Source organism: Jaculus jaculus, chromosome 6 (genome assembly GCF_020740685.1).
Source record: "Jaculus jaculus isolate mJacJac1 chromosome 6, mJacJac1.mat.Y.cur, whole genome shotgun sequence".
Classification (NCBI taxonomy): Eukaryota; Metazoa; Chordata; class Mammalia; order Rodentia; family Dipodidae; genus Jaculus; species Jaculus jaculus.
Genome location: NC_059107.1, coordinates 108,154,315 through 108,181,614, shown reverse-complemented (window position 1 = coordinate 108,181,614; position 27,300 = coordinate 108,154,315). Strand labels below are relative to the sequence as shown.

The following is a 27,300-nucleotide window of genomic DNA, read 5'->3' as shown; positions in this document are numbered from 1 at the left end:
CAAAAATAGGCAAAAGAGGAGGAAATAAAGACAAATTACTCAGAGCCAGTCTTCTATTTTTTAAAGCAGCTATGGGGGCTTGAGAGATGGTGACTAAGCAGTTAAGTCACTTGCCTGCAAAGCCAAAGGACCCATGTTCGATTCCCTGAGACCCATGTAAGCTAGATGAACAAGGTAGTGCATGCATCTGGAGTTCATCTGCAATGGGGGAAGGCCCTGGTATGCCCATTCTTTCTCTACCTAACTCCCCGCTCCCCCAAATAAATAGTCACCCCATGGCCTGGCTCCTCTAGGGAGCTGCATAGTAGCAAACAAACTTCCTGCAGCCGGCATGCAGGCAGAACACTGGAAAGGCGTGAGGGCAGAGTGCAGACCATCCTCCATGGAGTCCAAACACACCTCTCCATCCCATCTATGCGAAATGGTCAGGGTGAGCAAAAGTCGCAATACTCCCTGATAGTGAAAGTGATGGGTGTTAAGGGTAGGAGGCCCCAGGACAAGAAGGTGGAGGGGGTGTTTTCTGAGAACCCACATCTTCTTCATAGGTGGTCCACTCCACAGTAGTTTTTTAGTGCTCTGCATTCCTACTACAGTTCTCAGAATTTGTAGAGTTCACAAGGATAATGCAAGTAGAGAATATACAGTATGGGCAGATATGCAGTAAGGATTACTTTTCCCCAATAAAGAAAAAGAACAAGTGCATTGGGAAGAATGATGTGCGCCCCTTGCTCCCCCCCCCCGAAAAAAAACTTGGTAAACATTTTGAATTCTATACCTGAAAAAAAAAAAATGACTCTGAGGCCAGGGAAATGGTCAGTAAAGTAACTTGCTTGCAAAGCCTTCCAGCCCAGGCTTAATTACCAAATATCCCATGTAAACCAGATGCAAAAAGTGGTACAAGTATCTGGCATATATGTATATACACAAATAAATGCAAAAATTTTAAATTTTTATTTGACAGAGAAAGGGAGGGAAGAAGGGAGGAAGGGAGAGAGAGAACGGGTGTGCCAGGGCCTCCAGCCATTGCAAACAAATTCCATATGTGTGCGCCCCCTTGTGCATCTGGCTAACATGAGTCCTGGGGAATTGAACCTGGGTCCTTTGGCTTTGCAGGCAAATGCCTTAACCGCTAAGCCATCCCTCCAGCCTGAATTTTTTGTTTTTACTAATATACTCAATATTCTCTCTCTCCCTCCTTTCTCTAAAATAAAAAAAGTTAAAAAAAAAAAAAAGCTGATTTCATGGTGTAACCTTTTTAAAAAAAATTGAGCATGTGTATCACAAGTAAAAAAAACACAAATACCAACTAACAACTTCTATTTTTAATAGTGGAAACAATTTTGCCATTCCAGAAACAATTTTAGGGAAGAAAAAACCTTCCTATAAAAATAAACTTAAACTCATCAAACTTATAAATATAACATTTTACTTCTACAATTTAAAAAGCTCCCCTGTGATACCACCCTTCATTTAACACCATCCTGTACCATCACATTTTGAAGAGGAAACAGTATTACAGCAAAGCTCAGTTTCATTTTACATAAAGATTTGTACAACGGTTTTTAAAAATCTGTGGCCTATGGGGCCCCTTTTCTTCTTTTACACATTAAAAAATGCTGCTGCGGTAACCAGTGTTTGGGAGAGAACATCAGTCTTCAATACAGTGACGTTCCCAACTGGAGACTTGTAGTGCACTTGACAGCAAGCGAGGTTCTGGATAAACAGATGAGGATGCCTGTTTCAGACAATCTACTTCAAGTAAAAAAAAAAAAAATTCACAGATACCCATCAGCTGCTACTTCAGGTTCTAACAGTGTCTTATTCTGAGAAACAAATGCTTCACAAACTCTAAGTTTACTGGGATGAGTAATTAAAAGACCAGATGGTGGATAACAATATACTCAAACCCAAGCCACAGTCTGGGCAGTAAAACCAGTACAAAAATCATGGACGCATTCCCTGAACAATAAAGGCAAAGTGTTGGATGACAATGTCACTTAAACCTCATCAATGCACTAAAAAAATTACATGCAAAATTAAACAAGATGTGCCATGCATATTTTATAGCTAGTCCTATTTTTTTTTCTCCCCTCAACTTTCCTTAAAAGCTTAGAAGAGCTGATTGTCTTGGCAGCCTGTGTGGCACAGCATAACCAACACCTAACGCCTCCAACAAGACGGTACTCTGAACAGTCAGGAGAGCCATCGCAAGAGACAGGCAGGCAGGCAGGCAGGCAAAGGCACTGTTTGCTTAGGAGGCAGAGAACTGCAGCACCTTGGAATTTCAAAAAGAATCCATCAGGTGTCACCAATCAGGTGTTCACAATTCCTTGGGAATTTATCAACAACAACAAATATTAACTACACTAGACACAGACCAACTGTAAGGCCCCTCTGGAACTGCTCAGCACTTTGTTCCCTCTTCTTAGCTGTGTGAGCTGCTGCAGAAAATGAGGCTGTCGTGCCTGTCTGAAGGAAGGCTTCTATTGCACACGTGTTTCTTTGGTTGGAAGGAACATACGCTTTTGTTAAAATAGTTCCATAATGAAGGCCTGTTGTGTGGTCAGCAGGGGGTGGACTTTCCTCTTTCCTTGGGGCCCTCCTACTCAGTCAAGTCTCCTAGAACTGAGGATGGGGTAGGAGTGGGTCTTTAATATCTATGTTCTCTATTTCGTAAAAACAGATTTTCACTTAGTAAAGGAGAGGGGAAAAGGTGAGGGTGAAGGAGAGGAAAGGGAAAGGAAGGAACAAAAAAAAGGAAGGCCAAGAAGGGTGGAATACCAGGGAAGAGTGACTGTCACAAAGTTTGCTGTGAGCCCTGGACTTGGTAAATCTAGCCAACCAGAGGGGAAAATAGCTGCCTTGACAGAAACTCTTTTTCAGCTTTGAAGACACCCTCTGAGGGGGGAAAACACGTAAGTCTTAACAGGAATCAGGAAACAATCAGGCTTCACCTGCACATAAAAGACCCTCAAAAGCTGGGGGACAAGGTGCAGGGAAGGGCCAGGTCTAGCTGCAAGATCCACCTCTACTATCCACCTGCTGGGCTCTTCTGTCAGCAGCGGAGTTCATGGATCCCTTCTTTGGACTCAGCTCCTACTTCTTTGGCTCTGATCCCACATTTTACCCACTAAGAAATCAAGCAACTCTAAAATGGAGCAAACATCTCAACACCAAAGGCTTTTAACTCATGTACAAGCAAATACACATTTCTCCTCTATCACCTCTATCCATCAGACCACCACTTTCCCCAGTTCTCGGCCTGCACCTCCCCACTGGCCTTCTTTGAAACTTGCTCTTTACTTTCTTCGTCAAAACTCTTACAAACGACTTCTCCAATTCCCCCACAACCACCAAATTCCTGTGCCTTTCAGTTCACATGGGCAGATTCCTTGGACAGAAAACAAGACAGACAGGTAGTTTCAATATAGGGAAAGCATTCAGAGATTCCTTGTTAAGCTTTTAAAACACATTTGCACATCCTGAAGCTTAACTTCATCACATAATTAAAATAACTAGGATAAAATAAGGAAAATCAACCCAGAGTTCATGCTTCCAAGCAATCTAGAATGCTCCTGGTGACCACAGGTTCACAGCTTGCAAGAGGTCATGTCCCGTGCTCTAACAGAACAAACTTAGAGTCCCTCACACAGGATACTGCATGATCGGGCCTTGGGAACTACACCTACAGAGAAAAAGGGAGGACCCTAGCATTATGGGGCATGACGGCTCTCTGAGAAGAGAGGCACACACTGCTCTTTTGTGCATGGGTCCCAAGCTGTGCCTTCCTGGCAGGGAGCTCTGTGCTTTAACCAGGCTTCCACCCCTCACTCAGGGCTTCCTCCAGCTTCTGCCTGTAGGCTGCATAGCGCCTCTTCAGGCTCTGCAGCTGTTCATCTTCTTCCTTGTCCAAGATGCGCAAGAAGTTCTGTAGTTCTGGAAGGCTGAAAGCTTCCCACTGTGAGAACACCAGAGAAATATCAGATGGTTAACTCAATCTAGACAGGAATTACTTGATTTTTTAATTAATTTATGTTTTAAAATATTTTTTTTTATTTATTTGAGAGAGAGAATGGGCACACCAGAGCTTTCAGTGGCTTCAAACAAACTTCAGACACATGTGCCACCTTATGCATCTGGCTTACGTGGGGAGTTGAACCTGGGTCCTTTGCTTTATAGGCAAGTTCCTTAACTGCTAAGCCATCTCTCCAGCCCTTTATTTTTAAGATAGGGTCTCACGTGGCCAGGCTGTCCTCAAACTCACTATGTAGCTAAGGATGACACTGAACTCCTGGTCCTCCTGCCTCTATTTTCCAAGTGCTAGGATTACAGGTGTGGGCCATAATGTCAGGTTTATATGGTGGGCTTTGTGCATGCTAGGCAAACACTCTATCAGTGAGCTACACCCCCTAGCCCAGGAATTACTTTATAACTTTTTTTTGGAGACAAGTTCTTGTTATATAATTCAGGCTGGCCTTGAACTCATGATCCTCTTGCCTGACTGGGATAATGGCATGTGCCAACAAACTCAGTAGGAACACAGACTATGTGATTGCCTCCTTTCTCAGCCCAACCCTCCAGCGCATGGTACCATGTTCAATGGAGTACCAGTAGCATCAATGCCTCACTCCTCTCCCTTCTGGGCTCACTCACTGCCCTTCACTCCCTTTCCCACCTCTCCTCATGGTACTCTCCACCACCTCCCTCAGACCCTTTCATGGCTCCACGTATCTAACCCCAGGGGTAGCAGAAGGGAACTCCCAGCCAGGTGTGACAGTCCAGGTCTGTAATCTCAGTACCTGGGAGATGAAGGCAGAAGGGTCAGGAGTTCAAGGTCAGTGTCAGCTACATAGTGAGTTTGAGACCAGCCTGGACTATATGCAACCCTGTTTTAGGAAAGGGGAGAGCAGCCACTCTGCACCTTCACTTGGAGTTGCCATTGTCATCCTCCCGTCTGTCACTCTCATCGCCTTCTGCAAAGTTTACTACTGCTTTCTACCTGTATGTGTGTGTACACACACACACACTTTCTCTCTCTCTTTCTCCCCCCTCCTTGTAACCCTGCGTCAGCCTCCTACCTGGCCTCCTCACTCCACCCCCACACAGCTGCACACTTGCTCTCCCTCGTTAGAAGCCTTCCTTTCGCTGGCTTCCACTGGTTGTCTGGGTGAGGTCAGGAGACCCTGACCTCTCCAACCCTGTCTCACTGAGTCTTGCTCACCTCCCCAGCTGGCTCAGCACATGTTCTCTGCTCCACTTTGCCTGACATACTTCCGTCACCCTTTAGGGTTCAACCTAAATGCCACTTTCTCTAAGAAGCCTTCCAGAACATTCTCCTCTCTCTTCCCATGCAGGACTAGGTTTATCAGAGACTCTCAGTGATCCTCTAGATGCCCTTTGCACAAGGCAGATTTTAAAATGAGTGATGGTATTTGCTCACTGCCAACTTCGCTGCCACCTCACCTCACCTCACCACAGCTGTGAACCTCTCACTGTCTGCAGTCTCTCTTGCCCTTGAATGTCAACTCTGGCTCAGTGCCTCCTACTGAATAGGTTATATTATATTTATTGTATTAATTTCAGAGAGAAAGGAGAATGGGCACACCAGGGCCACTTGCTCTACAAATGAACTCCGGATGCATGTGCCATTTTGTGTATGTGGCTTTATGTGGGTACTAGGAAATTCAACTTTAGTCTTCAAGCTTTATAAGCAAATGCCTTTAACTGCTAAGCTATTTCTCCAACCCCAAAATATATATTTTTAATAAATCATTCTTTGAAGCCAAGCCCCCGGGTACCTCATCAACACAGTAGGTAGTGTGTCAGTCTCATAACCAAAGCCCGAGTGCCAAGGAGAAGACCTGGCACCCGAAAGAACCTCTGGTAGTCCAGGAAGGCTGTCTAATGAGGTGGAGACTCCACAGAACCCGTATGAAAGCACAGACTGCCATGTGAAGAAAACAAGTACCGAATAACAGAGGCTTTAGCTTAAGCTGGACATCGCAGAAAAAGCTCCAAAACATCAGAATTGAAAGAAGCTTCAAAACTGCCTAAAATCTTCCAAAAACTTCCTAAATCAACTGCAATTTGCATTTACATACAAACACACTACCATGTTCACATACACTCCAAACTGCCTTTTAAAATATGAACTCCAGCTGGGTGTGATGGCACACACCTATAACCCCACCACTCGGGAGGCAGAGGTAGGTGGATCGCTATGAGTTCAAGGCCACTCTGAGACTACGTAGTGAATTCCAGGTCAGCTTGGGCAAGAGTGTAAGACCCTGCCTCAAAAACAAACAGCAGCCTGGCATGGTGGCACACACCTTTAATCCCAGCACTCAGGAGGCAGACGTAGGAAGATCGCCATTACTTTGAGGCTACCCTGAAACTACAGAATGAATTCCAGGTCAGCCTGGGCTAGAGTGAGACCCTATCTTGAAAACCAACCAGCCAAACAAACAAACAAGGGCTGGAGGGATGGCTTAGCAGTTAAGGCACTTGCCAGCAAAACCAAAGGTCCCAGGTTGATTCCCCAGAACCCATGTAAGCCATATGCCCAATGGGGCACATGCATGTGGAGTTCATATGCAGTGGCCAGAGGCCCTAGTGTGCCATTCTTTCTCCCCCCACCCTCTCTGTCTTAAATAATGAAAATATTTAAAAACAACAACCAACAAACAACTTTAAAAAAAGGAAGAAAGTATGTACTCCCAATTTATTGATTGTTTTTAAATGGAAGGTTAAAATATTAGAAGATTATAGAGGATTCACCCAAGGTCACATTCCCCATCTAACAAACTGTGGCAAACAGTGTCCTGGTCTCCTGATTTTAACATGGTAACCCTGCCCTCATCACTCCCTGAAATGTCCAACACGGACATATCACACCATTTGGAGGTCTGAGACCGAGAGCTTGAGAGATTAGCTTAAGTGATACAGCTAAGGCTTGATCTACAGGACAGTCCAAAGTGCCTTTTTCCTCAACAGACACCTGACTACAGTGCTCCCTGGAGAGCAATGCCAAATGCTGCACAGGCAAATGGCAATTCTTACTCATGAGGACTCTCACAAGGTAAACATCTTGGTGGTAAAGGGTTAGGTTTCATTTTATTTCCCTTTAGAAGGCCATTGGCCAGAGACTTTCCTTAACAGCAGATATGTGGAGAGTGTCAACTTTCAAGGTTCAGTTGAATTAGTCATTTGGAGGTGGGCAGAGGTGAAAATAATGCCCTGCATGAGGATGAGTTGATAAGTAAAGAACCGTATTAACTCCCACCTCTGAAAAGCCCAGACCAATATAATGCTGTAAGAGATTATACTCTCCCTCCCCTCCCCCAACACTCTCTTTCTTTCTCCCTGGTCAACACTAGAGCAATAAAACAAGGCCAGCTGTTCGGTATAGTCTGACGCCCGTAAGGAACACTCACTCACTCGCTCACCTCTCCAATTTCATGTTCACGAAGAACAAAACTAAGTGTGTCGGTTCTGGGCCCCGCTACCAAACGCAGGTAGAGTGGGTGTTCCCGGTCTGAGAGCTTGCAGGCATACACTGGGTAAGGAAACAAAAGAGCACGTTACAGCATTTTCATGAGCAGTCCTCCTCCACCCATCATGACTCCCTCCCTCTATAGCAGTCACAGTTCACACCTCTTAGTGTCTAAGTCACCACCCAGTCCATTTAGGTACCAAGATCCTACTGTGAAACAAAATCAATTCCATTTTCATTCCATTTGCCCAGTATAAACTGTGTCTTGATTAAGGAAGAAACACTTTCCTAGGATAAATTCAAATAGGTATCGGCCCCAAAATGTTTATAATAAATGATTCTGTCCCTTTTGAGAAAACAAGATGGGATACTTAAAAAAAAAAAAAAGTTATTTATTTACTTACAAGCAGAGAGACGATGATGGATGGATGGATGGATGGATGGATAGATGGACAGATAGATAGATAGATAGATATAAACTGACTGAATGAATATGGACATGCCAGGGCCTCCAGCTGCTGCAAATGAACTCCAGATGCATATGTGCCACCTTGTGCATCTGGCTTTATGAACTGAACCTAGGTCATTAGGCTCTGCAGTAAAGCGCCTTAACCACTGAGCCACCTTCCCAACCCTGGGAAACTTTTAAAAAGGATCTTCAGGGCTGGGGAAATGACTTGGTAGTTAAAGGAGCTTGCCTGTAAAGACTGATGGCCTGATTGACTTGAGTGTAGAATTCCAAGTCAGCCTGGGCTAGAGTGAGACCCTACCTCAAAAAAAGAAGACAGAGATAAAGAGGGGCTGGGGGGGGGGAGGGGAGTGGCTGGGCTCAAAACAAGACCAAGCAGAAAAGCAATGGAGGTGAGCAAACAGAGCGCAGCACGGGCACATGTACTGCACACGGCACGCTACACACAAATATAAGGAAACAACAATGAAAACATACAGCTAACGAACACAAATTTAAAGCTCTAAGAGCAAATTTCTCAACAGAGAAACCATAATGCAAGCTCTGGTGGCTTCAAGCAGGGCCGTGTTTTGTTTCATTGTTTTTCTCTCTCTTCTCTTCCTGGCCCCCAGTACTGGTACTGCTTCAACTGGACGCTGTATCACTTTAGATTGAGCACCTGAAGCCCAGGCGAGCTGGCAGAATCAAAATGCCTCCTTAGCACTACATTATCCAGGCACTTCCACATGTACCTACATTGCAGGGGGTGATTTCCTTGTGACCCACACCTCCTTCCCCAGGCTGCTCAGCCTGTGGCCTCTGGAGGAAAGGAATTCTCCTTCCCTAACTCTGCATTGTTAGGCCAGACGCAGACTAGCTCTGTGGCACATGTTCAACAGACACACACTTTGCAGCTCAATGCCATTAGCATCAGGTCAAGGTCAGCATGTTTTCTTCTACAGCTGCTTTATGCTTTTCCAAGAGAAAATCTAGAAAGTATTTACTGCTTGCACATACCAGTTTCCAAACTAGCATATAGGAAACTGCTAAATGGCTACTGTCTACCATAGGTATCCATTTCTACCCAGCTACCTAAGTTCAAATAGCCCGATGACTATCGTGCAGAAATTTAATATTCTTTCTACCCACCACGTATGGATGGGTATGAAGTTCAAACAGATGGACCCCATATCAAAACCTCATTCACTGGGCTGGAGAGATGGCTTAGTGGTTAAGCGCTTGCCTGTAAAGCCTAAGGGCCCCAGTTCAAGGCTCAATTCCCCAGGACCCACGTTAGCCAAATGTACAAGGGAATGCATGTGTCTAGAGGCCCTGTTGTGCCCATTCTCTCTCTTATCTATCTATCTGCCTCTTTCTCTATCATGCTCAAATAAATAAAAATGCACAAAATTTTTTTTAAAAACCTCATTCACTCATTTTTACATTAAGTTGATATGAGAGGTGAAAGACATGGCCCTCCCCTTCAGGTTCTTAGGATCTCAAAGGATGTAGATCCACTCTGTTGCATATGCACATGAACAATAGTGTGAAATACACTATTGAAAATTGCATGAAAAAACAAACAAACCACACACGCATGGTGGCTTACATCTATTATCCCAGCACTGGCTGAGGAAGACAGCTGTGAGTTTGAGGCAAGCATGTGCCACAGAGTAGTTCTAGCCTAGGCTAGAGAAAGACCCTGAACCAAAAAGAAAGAAGAAAAGAGGCTGGAGAGATGGCTCAGTGGTTAAAGGTACTTGCTTGTAAAGCCTGATCACCTGGGTTCGATTCCCCAGTACCCATGTAAAGCCAGATGCAAAGTGGTACATGCATCTGGAGTTAATTTGCAGTGGCAAAAGCTCTCGGTCTCTCTTTTCCTCTCCTTGCTTGCAAATAAAAAAATAAAAAACAGTGCTAGAGAGATAAGTGGTTAGTGGTTAAGGTGCTTGCCTGCAAAATGTAGAGTCCCAGGTTTGATTCCCCAGTACCCACGTAAGCCAGATGTACAATGTGGCACATGCATCTGAGTTAATTTGCAGTGGCTAGAGGCCTTGACATTCACATTCTATCTCTCTCTCTCTCTCTAATAAATAAATAAAAATTAAAAATATTTTTGTGCTGGAGAGATGGCTGAGCACTTGCCTGCTATGGTGGTTTGATTCAAGTGTCCCCCATAAACTTAGGTGTTCTGAATGCTAGGTTCCCACCTGATGGAGATTTGGGAATTAAGGCCTCATGGAGGTAGTGTATTGTTGGGGGCGGGCTTATGGGTGTTATAGTCAGTTTCCTCATGCCAGTGTTTGGCACACTCCCCTGTTGCTATTGTCCACCTTATGTTGGCCAGGGGGTGATATCCACCCTCTGCTCATGCCATAGTTTTTCTCTGCCATTGTGGAGCTTCCCCTTGAGGCTGCAAGCCAAAATAAACCTCTTTTTCCCACAAGCTGTTCTTGGTTGGGTGGTTTCTGCCAGCAATGTGAACCTGACTGCAACATCTGCCAAGCCAAAAAACCTAGGTTCAATTCCCTAGGACTCACATAAACCAGATGCACAAGGTGGTACATATGCTTGGAGTTTATGTGCAGTAGCTAGAGGCCCTGAAGCACCCATTTTGTCTGTTTCTCCAACTCTCAAATAAATAAAAATTTTTTTTAAATAATTTTAAAAATCCACTTTATGCACAGAAAGTTTGTTTTTTTCCAAGGTAGGGTCTCACTCTGGCTCAGAGCTGACCTAGAATTCACTATGGTCTCAGGCTGGCCTCAAACTCACTGTGGTCCTCATACCTCTGCTTCCCAAGTGCTGGAGCAGTTGGGAGGCAGTGGTAGGAGGATCGTTGTGAGTTCAAGGCCATCCTGAGACTACATAGTGAATTCCAAGTCAGCCTGGACTAGAGTGAAACCCTGCCTTGAAAAAAGAAAATACTTAAGAGCATTAGAATGAATGCCATTCCTCCAGCAAAGCTGGCCCTCTGTGCACATCACCAAATCTACTGTAAATTCCCAGATCCTCTAAGCCTGCCAGACCCACACTGCTCAACTCAAAAGTACAAGAGGCAGGAAACATTTAGTATCTGCCAGGACAGCACAGCGTCCAATCTGTTCCCGGACTCAATATGACATAGATAAACTGATCACCCTTCCACTAATGAGGACAAGAGATATAAGTGGAAGCACAGACCATTTTCACTTTAAGTGTGGCAGCATACCTTGGTCTTCCCTGTGACAACGCTTATAAAGTGCAAACTTGGCTGGGCTCTCGGTCACAAGAAACTTCTTGAGCAGGGCCTCGATTACTTCTCCCACAGTGTTGGTGCTGCTGATATGAAGCGTGTTCATACAGCCGCTGCTACTGGGTGTCAGCTTCCCAGGGCTGGGGGCCGTCTGTGGAGGTTTGCAGAGCTCCATCTGCACTTTAATGAAGCCAGTGTAAATCCCATTTGAATTCTGGAGGGAAGAAAGGCCACACTGAGATGGTTGGTGGAGAGTGGCATTTTATGGAGAGAGAAGAGGAGGTGTCTAGAACAACAGAAAAGTGAACAGCTGTTTCTCCTCCTTTCTCCTGGGGCTTTGTGCCCAGGGGAATACCTCAGAGGGAGGCTAACAGCCATGGAGACTTCCCCAGGCAGGTCTGCCAGGCAGATGCAGCAAAGGAAACCACCGCCCACTGCAGCATAACCCTGAGGCTCCCGCCTTCAAAGCTCCAGAAGAGGGTCAAACAGTCACTGGAGAGGTCACAGTATTAAAGTACAATGATGTGTCTAGGATCACCATGCAACATACCCAACTGATGAGTAGCCATCCACAAAAGAAGAAGGTCACAATAGGGGCTCTGAAACACCTATGTCAATAAGGAGGCTGACAGTAAGAAAACAAGCTGCTTTTACTCCTAGCGGTAATGAGGCTATATGGCAGCTGGCTTCAATTTTGCTAAATATGCCCCATTTATTATATAGCATGGAGGGTGCATCTTAGACACCTTTAAGCAGCAACACTGTTAAAGAAAATCTAAGCTATTATGTACATGACAGATAATATAAGGATTTACCTCCTGTATGGTACAATTATTATTTCTTAGTTGCCACAATAGTAACAATGGTCTAATCTTCACTTAGAATAAAATTACTATCATGCTTAGAGCAAAATAAAAATGGCCAGGCGTGGTGGCACATGCTTTTAATCCCAGTGCTCGGGAGGCTGAGGTAGGAGGATCACCATGAGTTCAAGGCCACCCTGAGACTGCACAGTGAATTCCAGGTCAGCCTGAGCTACAGTGAGACCCTACCTCAAAAAACAAAACAAAATAAAACAACAACAACAAAAAGAACAAAACAAAAATGAACACTAGGTCTTATATATAAAAACCAGAAGTCAACCATTAAAAACTTCCTTCATTATCCATTATTTTTCTTTCTTTCCACAAGATCAATTTATAAAAGACACTGATTTGAACTGGGCGTGTGGTGCACACCTTTAACCCCAGCACTCGGGAGGCCAAGGTAGGAGGATTGCATTAGTTCAGGGCCACCCTGAGACTCCATAGTGAATTCCAGATCAGCCTGGACCAGAGTAAGACCCTACCTCGAAAAACTAAAAAAAAAAAAAAAAAAAAGACACTGATTTATACAACACTTAAAAATTTTAGGGGCTGGAGAGATGGCTTAGCAGTTAAGACACTTGCCTGCAAAGCCAAAGGACCCAGGTTCAATTCCCCACGACCCACATACAGCCAGATGCTTAATGTGGCACATGCATCTGGAGTTCATTTGCAGTGGCTAGAAGCCCTGGCATACCAATTCTCTCTTAAATAATTGGAAAATAAATATTTTTCAAAAATTTAAAAAGTTGTAAGCTGGGCATGGTGGTAGCACATCTTTAATCCCAGCACTCGGGAAGCAATGGTAGAAGGATCAACCATGAGTTCAAGGCCAGCCTGAAAATACATAGTGAATTCCAGGTCAGCCCAAGTTAGAGTGAAACCTGACCTTGAAAAACCAAAAAAGAAATAAAAAATAAAAAAATAATAAAAATAAATAATAAATGAATAAAATAAATAAATAAAAAAGTTGTTAAGAGGACTGGAGGGATGGCTTAGTGGTTAAGGCACTTGCCTGCGAAGTCTAAGGACCCAGGTTCAATTCTCCAGGTCCAATATAAGCCAGATGCACAAGGTGGTGTATACATCTGGAGTTTGTCTGCAGTGGCTAGACATATAGTGGCCCTATAATAGCCATTTTCTCTCACACACACCCCCTCACCTTTAATAAATAAATAAAATTAAACAAAAGAATTTTTGTTACAGCCAGGTGTGGTGGCTTACACCTATAGTTCTGACAATCAGGAGCCTGACGTAGGAGGATGATTGGTGTGGTTTCAAGGCCAATCTGGGACTACGATAATAAATCTTATAAACAGTTTGGAAAGGGTGATGGTTTGATTCAGGTGTCCTCCATAAACTTAGGTGTTCTGAATGCTTAGGTCCCCAACTGGAGGCAATTTGGGAAATGTATCTTCCTGGAGGCAGTGTACTGTTGGGGGTGGTCTTACGGGTGATATAGCCAGTTTTCCCTTGTCAGTGTTCGGCACACTTTCCTGCTGCTGTTGTCTACATGATGTCAGCTAGGATGTAATGTCCACCTCTGCTCATGCCATCATTTTCTCTGCCATCATGGAGCTCCCCTTAAGTCTGTTAAGCCAAAATAAGCCCTTTCTTCCCACAAGCTGCGCTTGGTCGGGTGTTTTCTCTCAGCAATGTGAACCTAATTGCAACAAAAACTTACATCCATCCATCCATCCATTTTTTTTTCTACAAACCTTTGTGTTGAGGGCTGACTTTCAATAGATCTCAGCGAGAGGGCTGCTCTGCCATATGCAAAACCCCGACCCAGAAGCAGGTCATCTACGAATGGTTTAGCACCAGATTCCACACGAATGTGACAGGTGAGAAGTCAGCCCCCTTCCGGCCATGCCCCTTTTAGAAACTTACATCTATTTTGATGGGAGGGGGGTGGCTTAGGAATTTTTTCTCATGAAACCTCACTGTTGGAATCATGAAAGATAATCTTGATTATCTGCTCCTGTCCCTCCTTAATCGCACATTGTTACTGGAGAGAGATCCTTTATCATGAGGGTTATGTTTAAAAGTTCCACCCCATGGGTCACAAAATTCACTTAGACCTGTTTTAAACAAGTAACCCTGTCCTTTTCTCTTTCTCTTCCTTCCTCCCTCCCTTCCTTTTTTCCTCTCTCCCTTCCTTCTCCCTCCCTCCCTTCCCTTTCTCTCTCTCTCTCTCCCTTCCTTCCTCCCTCCCTTTTCTCTCTCTCCCTTCCTTCCTTCCTTCCTCCCTCCTTCCCTTCTCTCTCTCTCTCCCTCCCTTCCTTCTCTCTCTCTCTCCCTTCCTCCCTCCCTTCCTTCTCTCTCTCTCTCTCTCCCTTCCTCCCTTCCTTTTCTCTCTCTCTCTCCCTCCCTTCCTTTTCTCTCTCTCTCCCTTCCTCCCTCCCTCCCTTTTCTCTCTCTCTCCCTTCCTCCCTTCCTTTTCTCTCTCTCTCTCCCTTCCTCCCTTCCTTTTCTCTCTCTCTCTCCCTTCCTTTTCTCTCTCTCCTCCTTCCTCCCTCCCTTCCTTTTCTCTCTCTCCTCCTTCCTCCCTCCCTTCCTTTTCTCTCTCTCCTCCTTCCTCCCTCCCTTCCTTTTCTCTCTCTCCTCCTTCCTTCCTTTTCTCATTTTTTTCCTCCCTTTTCTCTCTCTCTCCTCCTCCCTTCCTTTTCTCTCTCTCCTCCTCCCTTTCCTTTTCTCTCTCTCTCTCTCCTCCTCCCTTTCCTTTTCTCTCTCTCTCTCTCCTCCTTCCTTCCTTTTCTCTCTCTCTCTCCTCCTCCCTTCCTTTTCTCTCTCTCCTCCTCCCTTCCTTTTCTCTCTCTCTCCTCCTCCCTTCCTTTTCTCTCTCTCTCCTCCTCCCTTCCTTTTCTCTCTCTCTCCTCCTCCCTTCCTTTTCTCTCTCTTCCTTCCTTCCTTTTCTCTCTTTTTCTTCCTTCCTTTTCTCTTTCTTTTCCTTCCTCCCTTTTATGTTTCTTTTCCTTCCTCCCTTCCTTCCTTTTCTCCTTCTTTTCCTTCCTTTCTTTCTTTTGGTTTGTTTTTCAAGGTAAGGTCTTGCTCTAGCCCAGGCTGACCTGGAATTCAATGTGTAGTCTCAGGGTGGCCTCAAACTCATGGCAATCCTCCCACCTCTGCCTCCCAAGTGCTGGGATTAAAGGCGTGCACCACCATGCCTGGCTCACCCTGTCCTTTTCAAAAGCTTGTCAATTCACAGACAACAGACTCACAGGCAAAGGTCCAAGGGCCCTACAAAATGGAACCAAAGGATGACAGGAGCTAGTGGAAGATCACTAAATGGGTGGGAAGTAACTGCCTGTTCAATTTTAGAGGAGTATGAATACTATGGCTTTACAGTCAGCTCAGTTTGCTGTTACTAAAGCTTGATTGACTCCTCCTTCCTACACACCCCAGCTCCTCTTCTGTATTTGTGCTTCAAAGAGAACCGAATTATTGAAGATGCTGTAACTGACCGTGATGAAACTGAATGCTATGTAACTCATCTTACATGACTATCAAAGGAGGAAAATCTTAACTATTTTCCACAAGACTGAAATCAATCAGAGCTCTTATTAGAATCTAAGTTACTATGTGTATGTTACACAGTACTAAAGATTCGTTGGGGAGGAGAGAACACAGAACCATTTGTATTATTTTGGGACATGGTCACACTCTTAACTCAGGTTGACTTACAACTCACTCTCTAGCACAGGCAGGCCTCAAACAATGAAGAGCTTCATACCTCAGCCTCCCAAGTGTTGGTATTATGGGTATGCACCACCATCCCTGCCACAGTCTTTTAAAATAAAAACTTAAAGTGATTTACTGTGTGTGTCATGTGTGTGTTCACTTGTGTACATGCAGGCTGAAGGACCTCAGGTGTTAGCTTCAGAATTGCTGTCTACTTTTTGAGACAGGGTCTCTCACTGGTCTGGAGTTCACCAATTAGGCTACACACATACCCAGACACAACAGGATTTCGTGGTCTCCTACCACTGCACATGAACTTCAAACATATGTACCACTTTGTGTATGGCCAGCTTTATGTGAATACTGGGGAACTGAATCCAGGCTGGCATGCTTTCCAGACAAGTGCCTTTGGCCACTGGATCATCATCTCCAGCCCCACCCCTGACATTTTTATGAGGACTGGGATTGAATTCAAGTTCTTGTGCTTGCAAAGCAAGCCATTTATTTACCCACTGAGCTATCTCTGCTGCCCTTAAGGCAGCTTCACTGTTATGAAGGTTCACCTATCATTGATTTTCAGATTAAGTTACTTAAAACATAGATTTAGGGATGGAGAGATGACTTAGTGGTTAATGTGCTTGCCTGCAAAGCCAAAGGACCCACCTAAGCCAGATGCACAAGGTGGCATGTGTTTGGAGTTTATTTGCAGCAGCTGGAGGCCCTGGTGTACCCATTCCCTCTCTCAAATAAGATAAATATTTTAAGGGCTGGAGAGAAGGCTTAGCAGTTAAGGTGCTTCCCTGTGAAGCCTAAGGACCCAGGCTTGGCTCCTCAGGTCACACATAAGCCGGATGCACATGGTGACGCATGCGTACAAGGTGCACATGCCCACAAGATGGCACACACATCTGGAGTTCAACTGCAGTGGCTAGAGACCCTGGCGCACCAATTCTCCCCCCTTAAAAATTTTTTTAAAAATTTATATATGGATTTAACTTGAAAGCTACAAAAATATTTTATTTTCCTGTTTTACAAATATTGGCCATTGAACTGCTACAAAGTTACTCAGATAAAATAAAGATTATACTACCAGCAATTTGTATTTGTCTTTGGTTGACTGTCAACTGAACCAGTTAGGGGTACTTACTTACCAAGGTCATCTTCAATTTGTCTGTAACAGCTAAATTATATTTATGAACCTTCTCTTTGATTTCTTCTTTGCTGAGGTAATTGTGAGTTTCCTTGTCTTTCTCCACATCCTAGAAGAAAAACAAGCCATGCCACATATGAGTAATCACAGGAAAAAAAGAATGCAGATAAGTCAGGATTCTTTCTACATTCTACACAGCCAGGAATACTTTGCTTCAGAGGCGCACACACAGTACCCTCTTATTTTCACCCATTCAGCGCTCATTCCCCAGTAGTGTTTGTCAGTCCTTTGACTATCGTCTTCCTAGGAGATGTGCCTATTAATTACAACTAATATCCAAAGTAAAAAACAACACTTCGGTAAGTATTACTTTGCAAACTGTCTTTGCTAAATATTCTCTTCTAGAAAAAACATCCCTCCCCCAGAATGTCATTTATGGAACATTTCTAATTTAATATTCAAAGACACATATCAAAAACTTCTCACTCGCACAATCTGCTATTATAGTCTCTATTGCTTTATGGCATATAAGCAAAAAGTATAGTAGTTAGCACATACTAATGACCAGCACTACAGATGACTCATCTGTCAAACTGCACTACAAGAAAATTTATTGTCCAAACAATCCCTATGCCAAAATACAAGCAGCCAGATTTCCTCTTCCTCTCCCCAACTCCTACTTCCCCCACCCCAGTCTCACCTGCTTTGCCTCCCCATATCCTAGAAGGTTAATACTGGTAAATACTCTCATCCCACTTTAGAATTCACTCATAACTTACTGTCTAAAAAGCTCAACCAGTGAGTGGTATCATGCAGAAGTGACGGTGTGACGCAGAGTCAAGCAAAGGCAACTCTACCAGGCACATTCTGTTCTCTCAGCAGCCCAACACAGCTAGCGTTGTAACTGCAGTTTCCAGGTAAGACCCGGTTCTAGGAAGTAATCTGCCAGAAGAAACTTAACTGCCTAGTGGAGGTCTGGAACTTCCCTTAAGCCGGATCGCAATAACCCTTAGTAACTCTAAGGAGCTCCACGTGGGTGTTTTTATGTACTTCTCTCCAACTGAAAGTCAGATGATTATCACCCAAAAAGAAAATATGCCTCTTCTAGCCAGACACAGCTTTCCATCCTCACTACTGGATATTCTCTCCAAGCAGGTGTTTGTTCCCATCTACTCACAGCGACCATGTGTTGTAAGGACACCAGGGATGGCCACTACAGAACCCGCAGAAATGCCAGAATATAAAATGGCTCTTGAGCCATTCAAGTCCTTTGATTTTAGATTCTAAGTGGATATACTAGACACCCCCACATCCCCACACACATACACACATGAGAAGGAGTATATGGGTACACAGGGCCTCTTGCCACTGCTAAAGAAATCCAGAAGCATGCACCACTTTACGCATGAGGCTTTATGTGGCTATTAGGGAACTGAACCCAGGCCATTAGGCTTCTCAAGCAAGTGCCTTTAACCACTGAGCCACCTCCCTGGGCTGGTATTGCATCATTTTCTATTTGAGCATTGTCCTGTCAAAGTCTTAAGGACTAGACTATGCAGAAATACTGGAGAAATATCAACACAGATAATATGCTCATTATTGAACTCCCCCTTGGGCACACTTTGAAAACCCCTAGGACCATTCCCATTACCAGTGAGGGGAGGGACAAAAGAAGGTACTGGGGGGATTATGATCAAATTATAATTATTTTCATGTATGAAAATTGTCATTAAAAATTTAATATAAAAAAATTAGCAGTTAAGGCACTTGCCTGTGAAGCTAAAGGACATCGGTTTGATTCCCCAAGACCCAGGTAAGCCAGATGCACAAGGTCGCACATGCATCTGAAGTTCGTTTGCAGTGGCTGGAAGCTCTGGCACGTCCATTCTCCCCCACCCCCCGCCTCTTTCCCTCTCTCAAATAAATAAAAAAATATTTTTAAAGCGTTTATATAATTGGTATTGGCGGTTGGGAGAAGAGAAGGCTGTGGGTTAAAACAACTTTTCAAAAAGAAATTTCCAAGAAAATGTAAAACATATCCTGTCTCCCTTGCTCAGCTTTTTTCAGTCTCAACTAGACAGCCACTGGGTATACATTTTATTTATTTTTCGAAATAGGACCTTATTCTAGCCCAGGCTGACCTGGAATGTACTCTGTAGTCCTAGGATGGCATCAAACTCACAGCAATCTTCCTACCTCTGCCTCCCAAGTGCTAGGATTAAAGGTGTGTGCCACCACACCTGGCTTCTAATGATTTATCTTTGCAACAAGCCTTCATATCATCTGAGTCACAGCAAGCTTTTTGCAAATTAAATATGAAGTCATGTAAACATTTTTAGAAATCAGAGGATATACAATATGATCCTATTTAAATATAAACTATAAGATGGGTGTGGTGGCAGACACCTTAGTCCCAGCTTTTGGGAGGCAGAGGTATGAGGGTTGTCGAGAGTTCAAGGCCACCATGAGCTAGAGTGAGACTCTGCCTCAAACTAACTAACTATCTATATCTATCCACACACACACACACACACACACACACACACACACACACACACACACATACATATATATTTACTTATTTATTTGAGAAAGAGGCAGATAGTGAGAGAAAGAATGGACACACCAGGCTCTCTAGCTACTACAAACAAAACTCCAGACGCATGCGCCACCTAATGCATCTGACTCTACATGGACACTGGAGAGTCAAACCTGGGTCCTTTGGCTTTGCAGGCAAGCACCTTAACCACTAGGCCATCTTTCCAGCCCCCTTTTTTTGTTTGTTTTTCAAGGTAGGGTCTCACTCTAGCCCAGGAGAACCTGGAATTTATGCTATGTAGTCTCAGGGTGGCCTTGAGCTCACGGCAACCCTCCTACCTTTGCTTCCCAACTGTTGGGATTAAAGGCATGTGTCACTATGCCCAGCCTTTAATTAATCTTTTAAAAATTTTACTTATTTATTTGCAAGGAGAGGGAGAGAGAGAGAGGGAGGGAGGGAGGAGACAGATAGAGACAGAATGAGCACACCAGGGGCTCCAGCCACCGCAAACAAACTCCAGATGCATGTGTCCCTTGTGCATCTGGCTTACGTGGGTTCTGGGGAATCGAACCTGGGTCCTTTGGCTTCACAGGCAAATGCCTTAACCGCTAAGCCATCTCTCCAGGCCCCTTTAATTCATTTTTAAGCAGTTACTATTCAAGGACTTTTCAAAGCACATACAGTTCTTCCTTGGTGTCTGTAGGGGACTAGTTCTAGGACTCCCCTCTCTCCCCACCTTCCAAATATTCCATAATCTTTGGATGTGCATATCTCTTACATAAAATGGCATGGGATTTGCATATAACCCTATACACATCCTCCCATACAATCAAATCATATTTACATTACTTATAATACCTAATGCAATGTAAGTGCTCTGTAAATAGTTGTCATATGTATTGTTTAGGTAATAATGGCAAGAAAAAAAAAAGTTCAGTACAGATGGATTCTATAGGTATAAAGGGAAGAAGACTGTACAATAAGAGCTGAATAGCCCAGTATGCTGGCACGTATTTATAATTCCAGCACTGAGGGGGCAGGAGGAGGATTGGTGAGTTCAAGATCAGCCTGACTAGTTGTCAGGCCCAAGAAGAAGAGTGATTCTGGGGAAGAAATAAGAAGCTGTTTTTGTTATTCAGCCATCTTGGATAAGACTGGACGAGATGTGGGTTCTAGTTCTGCCAGGACAGGCAAGTTGGCATTCATATTTCTGTGGGCCAGTTCTGGGCTAACTACCTATCATGAAAAAAGCTGCCTTGTTCCTAAATCCATATCATTAGCAAAGAAGGTTGAGAATGCTGGTCAGTTCAGGTTTTGCTGCTGATACTGGACTTAGCATCCATCCCTAGATCCCTCACTCCAGCAGGTCATAGGCAGCTTGAAGAAGAGCAAAAGAGGGGCTGGAGATGGCTCAGTGGTTAAGGCACTTGCCTGCAAAGCCTAATGACCCAGGTTCAATTCCCCAGTTGCCACACAGAGCCAGAGGCATCTGGAGTTCATCTGCTGTGGCTGGAGGCCCTGGTGTGCCCATTATCTCTTCACTCTATTCTTGCAAATAAACAAACAAAAATATTCAAAAAATAAAAAGAACAACAGAGCCTCTTTCCCTGGAATCACACACGGTCAGATATCTAAGACATTTTTCCATAACAATTCTTTCCTTCTCAAAAAAAACCAAGGAAATTGCCAAGAGTTTAAATTAGCAGCTAAGAGTTTAAAATTAAGAACCTACAACCCTATCCAGGCTAAACATTGCATCATTAAAAGGTCAACTGAAAAGAAAATCCCAGAAAAGCTGCTAAAGCCCAAAGGAATATGGAATTGTTTTTTAGGTCAACTTATGCAGCAATCAATCATAAACAGGCCTGTGGACTCAAGGGGGTGGGCAAGTGTTCACCAAGGTGGATGCCACCCCAGTCTCAGGTACACGCTGTCTGTCTAATGAGACTTGGTGTGCCTGACTAATGCCAATTGTGATTACTATTGAGCAGCGTTTCTGGGAGTGCTCGGGAGGATTGTAACAGCTCAGACCATGAGCCCAGATCACTGGTTTCAAGTAGTGTTCACACTGGAGAAGCACCCCTACCTTAGGCCATGTCCAGATTATTAGACCCTTTTTTTTTTTTTTCTTTTTGGTTTTTCGAGGCAGGGTCTCACTCTGGCTCAGGCTGACCTGGAATTCACTATGTAGTCTCAGGGTGGCCTCGAACTCACGGCGATCCTCCTACCTCTGCCTCCCGAGTGCTGGGATTAAAGGCGTGCACCACCACGCCCGGCTTGGTGTTTTTTTTATTAGACCCTTTTAAGAGAGCCTCTTCTCTCTTTACCCAGGGAAGAACCCCTTCAAACACCTGAGTATTCACAAGAGCTGTAGGGAAGGGAGAGGAGGAAACGCAACCCAGAAGGGGCAAAGAAGGTGAAGGGCGGGAGCAAGGACAGGGTTAAGTGGACCGGACAGGCAGGGCAGGGAACAACATCAACATGACTCTCGCAGGCAGGCGAGGAAATGCCACGGGTGCAGCACTCTGTGAATAATGCCCGGTTATTGCTCTTGGCAGCCAGGGAGGGGCTGGTGTCACACCCAAAAGTGTCTGCTGGGCAGGTTATGTCCTAGTCATCTTTGTCTAAGGCCACGGGGAGAGTTCTGCCCTGCAAAATTCTAACCCTGAGCTCAACTTATCTGTGACATTTCAGCCAATGAGCTTGAAGAGATGCTCTTGGGCTGGCCTCACTTCCTGGGTGGTGACCCATCAAATAGCTGTTTGTTTTCTCACCAGGAAACTTTCTCATAAGGGGCACACTCCACCTCACTGACACACAGGGATTCCCACTGTGGCCTGTTCACAAAGGCTCACAGAATTTCCATAAACAGGGTACCTACAACTCTGAGGAAGGGTCTGAGAATCACGAATTCTCTTTTGGCTAACTCTTTTACAACTCTGGAAATAAAATTAAAAATATGAAACAACAGGGCTGGAAAGATGGCTTAGTGGTTAAGGCACTTGCCTGCAAAGCCAAAGGACCTCGGTTCAATGCCCCAGGACCCACGTAAGCCAGATGCACAAGTGGTGCGTATGACTGAAGTTCATTTGCAGTGGCTAGAGAATGGTTCACCCATTCTCTCTTTCCTCCCCTTTCTCTCAAATAAATAAATACAAATTTAAAAAATTAAAAAATGAAACAACATAATAAAGATCCAAGTGTATAGCAATTGACAGTGATTTCTAAAGAGGCAGTAAGAAAATAAATATGCCTTTACTATAGCCCCTTCTGTTTTAGCCTCGTGAAGGAATGTGAGCTGTGGCTTCCATGTATTTAGGTCTGAAACTATGGCTTTGCCACATTCTAGCTGTGTGACCACAGAGGCAAGTTTGTAACCTCTCTGAGCCTAGGTTTTCTCATCTTCATGAAATGTGTAAAACAATGCCTACTTTACACAACTATGAGAAGATGTAATATAAGTCATGATTCGATAACAATTTACTGAGTGCCTACTGGTGCCAGGCTCTGTGCCAAGCATTTCAAGCTGAGAGAGACAGCTGTGGTCTCCGCCTTTCCATCTCTTCTTGGCTAAGTGCCTAGTGAAGTTTGCCTTACTCCTTACCCCACCCACTGTGCGTGGTTGGGTGTTTTTCATCTGGCACCATAGCCTCTGTAAGACATGAAGCAGCGCAGGGGATGTAGGTCACTGGTAGAAGACGCACCCTGGACACAAGAGGTCCTGGGGAGTGCTGTGGCTCATAGGTGCAGCTGCACAGAAGGATAAACTGACTAGGCCTACAAGTGCTTTCTCCAGGCTAGACTTTGAAATCACGAATTGCTACTTTTCAATGTGAGGCAGTGTGGTGTAACTGGGACCCAAAAGCAAAGTAAAAGCAGGAATGTCTCTGAGTCTGCCCTTGCAATCTCCACTTTGAAGAGATCTTACCTAAAGAAGTTCCCTAGATCTGTTTTCCTATAAACAACCCCAGTCCATCCCTGGGAAGGAATTCCCCTTTCCTAGAAATTAAGACTTAAATCTGCTCTTGGTATTGTGGTTGGTTGAAGCTTAGCCTCAAAACTTGGCATCATGGCTGGTTAGCTCAGCCCTCATTCACAATCTATAATTGGACACCAATTTAGGTCAAGCAGAGAAGAGAGCTTTACTTACACGGTAGGTAGGTGCTCTCTCAGTACTTCCTTCTCTTAATCTAATCTAATAAAGTTTCTCTAAACCTTACCCTCTGGTCTGTGGTTTTTAATTCTTTGAATTCATAAAAATCTGGGGATAACTCAAATTTATGATGTGTTGGCATATGTTGCTATATTGGTGAGGAACCCCAAGATTCCCCTTTCAATCGTGCCTCCAGTTTTTGTTGTTGTTGTTTTGTGTGTGTGTGTGTGTGTGTGTGTGTGTGTGTGTGTGTGTGTGTGTCTGTCTGTCTGTCTGTCTGTCTGTCTCCAGTTTTGGTAACTAGCAACTGCCTATTCATATCCCAATGGCTGGGAGTACCCCATGGTATACAGACAGAACTAGTCCCAGCCTTATAACTGTACATAAAATAAAACATTCAATAGTCTACACCTAGAAGAGCACATTTCCTAAAGCAGAGGGCCCTGGCTGCAAATGGAATTCAGGGCTGGTTAAGCTGAACTGATCCTAAGCATGGACTCTTTTAAGCATCTTCCTGCCAGCTCTTATTCCAGTAAGGAACTTAAATACATGGTGGATTGTGATTTTTTTTTTTCAAGGTAGGGTCTCACTCTGCCTCAGGCTGACCTGGAATTCACTATGTAGTTTCAGGGTGGCCTCAAACTCACGGCGATCCTCCTACCTCTGCCTCCTGAGTGCTAGGATTAAAGGCATGTGCTATCACACCCTGCCTGTGATGGTTAATTTTGATAGTCACCTTGCTTTGCTTCAGAAACAGCTGGGGGGGGGTGCAAAGGGATGGCTTAGCGGTTAAGGCAATTGCCTGCAAAGCCAAAGGACCTTGGTTTGATTCCCCAGGACCCTCGTAAGCCAGATACACAAGGTGGTGCATGCATCTAGAGTTCATTTGCAGTGGCTAGAAGCCCTGGTGCTCCCATTCTCTCTCTCAAATAAATAAATAAAAAGAAAGAAACAGCTAGGGGAAGGGGATGCCAGAGAGAATACTGTGTAAAAACACTTCCCATGCTTGTATAGGCCAGAGGGGCCTGAGTTTGAGTTCCCATCATCCTGGTAAACAGCTGGGTATGCCCTGTACACCTGTAATCCCAGTCTGTTGGCAGCAGTGACCTGAGAATCACCAAGGCTTGTGAAAACTACAGCTATGGGTCCAGGGTGAGACTTCATCTCATGAAAATATATGGATGAGCAATAAGGGAGGACATCAACATTCTCCTCCAGCCTTTACACACAAGTGGGCATCTGTACACACACGAGCATACAACGCACACACCACATCTACTATGCACACAGCCTCCAAAAAGAAAAAAGAAACACCTAAACACCTAGGGAGACTAGACAGATGGTTTAGTAGGGGAGTGCTTCCCACGTGAACATAAGGGGTCCTGAAGCTGCCAGAGCTCAATTTCCCAACACTTGGATAAACAGCTGGGTGTGGACACACACACATGGACATCAGGAACCCCACTCCTATGGGGAACAGAGATACAATATACCCAATGGTCTCCTCAGGCCTCTGTATTCACAAACACAGGGCACATGAATCTACACACACACACTCTCTGTGTCTCCAGCATATCTATCACATACATACAGAAGAAAAAGAAAAAAAAAAAAAACGCTTAGGGCATTTCCAAGTCATACCTATGCACATGTCTTTGAGGGTTTCCAGAGGTGTGACTCAGGAGGGAGGACCCACTCTGAATGTGGGCAGGACCACCCTGAGGTCCTGGGCTAAATAAAAAGGTAAGCCAGGAAAGCCAGCTGAGCATTGGTATTCCCTTTCTCTGCCTCCTGCCGGCACCATGATCAAACTGCTCCTGTCACATGCTTCCTTGCCATGGTGAGCTGCATTTGACTGAACTGTGAGCCAACATAAACCTTTCCTCCCTTAAGCTGGTTTTTGTCAGATATCTGGTTACACTCACAAGTAACTACCCTACCCAAGAGAAAACCATTCTCTGGGACAGGCATCTGGTTCCTACAGATGGGAATCAGGTCTACATTGAAGCAGTGCCTTTGACAAACAAGTCATCTAGGAGCCAGAGCAAGCAGGGGCTGGCTTTAAGTGTTTGAACTTTGGAGACATTAGATGTTCCTGAACTTGTTTGTTTTGTTTTGTTTTTTCGAGGTAGTGTCTCACTCTAGCCCAGGCTGACCTGGAATTCACTATGGAGTCTCAGGGTGGCCTTGAACTCACGGCGATCTTCTCACCTCTGCCTCCTGAGTGCTGGGATTAAAGGTGTGAGCCACTATGCCCGACTCCTGAACTATTTTTTAAAAGTATGATGAGCAGAAAGAAGAAAAAAAAAAAAAAAGCTGTTCTGGGAAGTTGTAAAGTAAATTCCTCTGAACTGAAAGCAGTAAGCAACCGTTGAGGTACAGACTGTCAAGCAAACTATCTTCTGGAAAACAACTATTCTAGCTTGATCAGAAGCAACTAGGACCACTCAGGAATGGGCCTGTTGACATCTTCCACAGGAGAAAGGGTGTGGGGAAAGTCATCAGATGTCCCCTGTGCTAGCTGTATGCCATGATGCACAAGGGAAGAGGAGTTTACAGAGGTGTGAGATCAAGGACAGGGAGCTCCCTCTAAGCACTTGTGGGGATCAGCTGGAATGAGATCTTTCACCACATTACTGCTGCTCTGGGGTTTCGACCCTCCTTTAAGTAGACCCAATAAACTGACTGTTTCACCAAATCTGGTTTTGGTGCAACCATGCTTTGGTCTGACTCTGTGCCGTCTCCCCAGGGGAAAATCATTTTGGGAGACTTCTGGGTAAGATGGTGACATACCAGCCACACTAAAACAGCATAGGGAGGGAAATAAACAGAAATACAGCAACATACACTCTTCTACTGAAAAGTGAAGGTATATAAGTTATTATCAACCACAGTGGAGAAACAAGAGAGACCAAGATCTTCTAGAAAGGAGAAAACTGGCCAGAAAATCCCGCCGAGGCCCCAGTAGCAGAAACAAAGTGAGGGGATTTCCAACTCACATCTGCCTCCTCACAAAGCCAAGAAAACCAAAGAAATCAGTAGAGACCAGCTGAGCAGCTGCTAAAGGAGACCGCGAACAGGACCAGCCGAGCAGCTCCAGCACCCTGCAAAGCCTCCCATCCCCCACCGGCCGCCTGGCACCAAGAGAAATCAAGGTGGGTACTCACAGCGTTGGTGAGATTGGAAAAGAAACTTTTTGATGTGCAAAGCCAAAGCCCTGGGGTGGATGTAGATGGGGCTGTCACCGGCAAAGCCTTGAGGTTCCTTCAGCAAGAGCACATCTTTGGCAACCTGGATGAACCTACTGAAGAAGGGCTCTGGGGAACAACTCTGACCTTACATCTGCTGCATGTCTGATCCTCCTCGCTTTCAGTACCACAGCCTACAAAATACTGAAGGGGGCACAGAAAGTTTTCTCAAAAATTAGCGGGGGCTGGGAAATTGGCCTAGCGGGTAAGAGCACTTGCTGTACAAGCATATGGGTCTTGTTCACCCCCTACCCCAAACATGGTTTTTATTTTTATTTTAATTTTTATTTATTTATTTGAGAGCGATAGACACAGAGAGAAAGACGGATAGAGGGGGAGAGAGAGAATGGGCGCGCCAGGGCTTCCAGCCTCTGCAAACGAACTCCAGACGCGTGCGCCCCCTTGGGCATCTGGCTAACGTGGGACCTGGGGAACGGAGCCTCGAACCGGGGTCCTTAGGCTTCACAGGCAAGCGCTTAACCGCTAAGCCA

General features: G+C 44.7%; 1 protein-coding gene across 1 annotated transcript in view; it reads right to left on the bottom strand.

The window, feature by feature from the left end:
- Positions 1 to 1,300: 1,300 nt before the first annotated feature.
- Rassf3 (Ras association domain family member 3) overlaps positions 1,301 to 27,300 on the bottom strand; it is an 88,000-nt gene continuing 62,000 nt past the window's right edge. Inside the window, exons 2-5 of the mRNA XM_004650057.2 lie at positions 16,871 to 16,978; positions 11,152 to 11,389; positions 7,446 to 7,555; positions 1,301 to 3,958 (exon numbers count right to left, since the gene is read on the bottom strand). Of these exons, the coding sequence (XP_004650114.2) occupies positions 3,809 to 3,958; positions 7,446 to 7,555; positions 11,152 to 11,389; positions 16,871 to 16,978 (606 nt within the window). The 3' untranslated portion in view covers positions 1,301 to 3,808. The remainder of the gene's footprint in view (positions 3,959 to 7,445; positions 7,556 to 11,151; positions 11,390 to 16,870; positions 16,979 to 27,300) is intronic.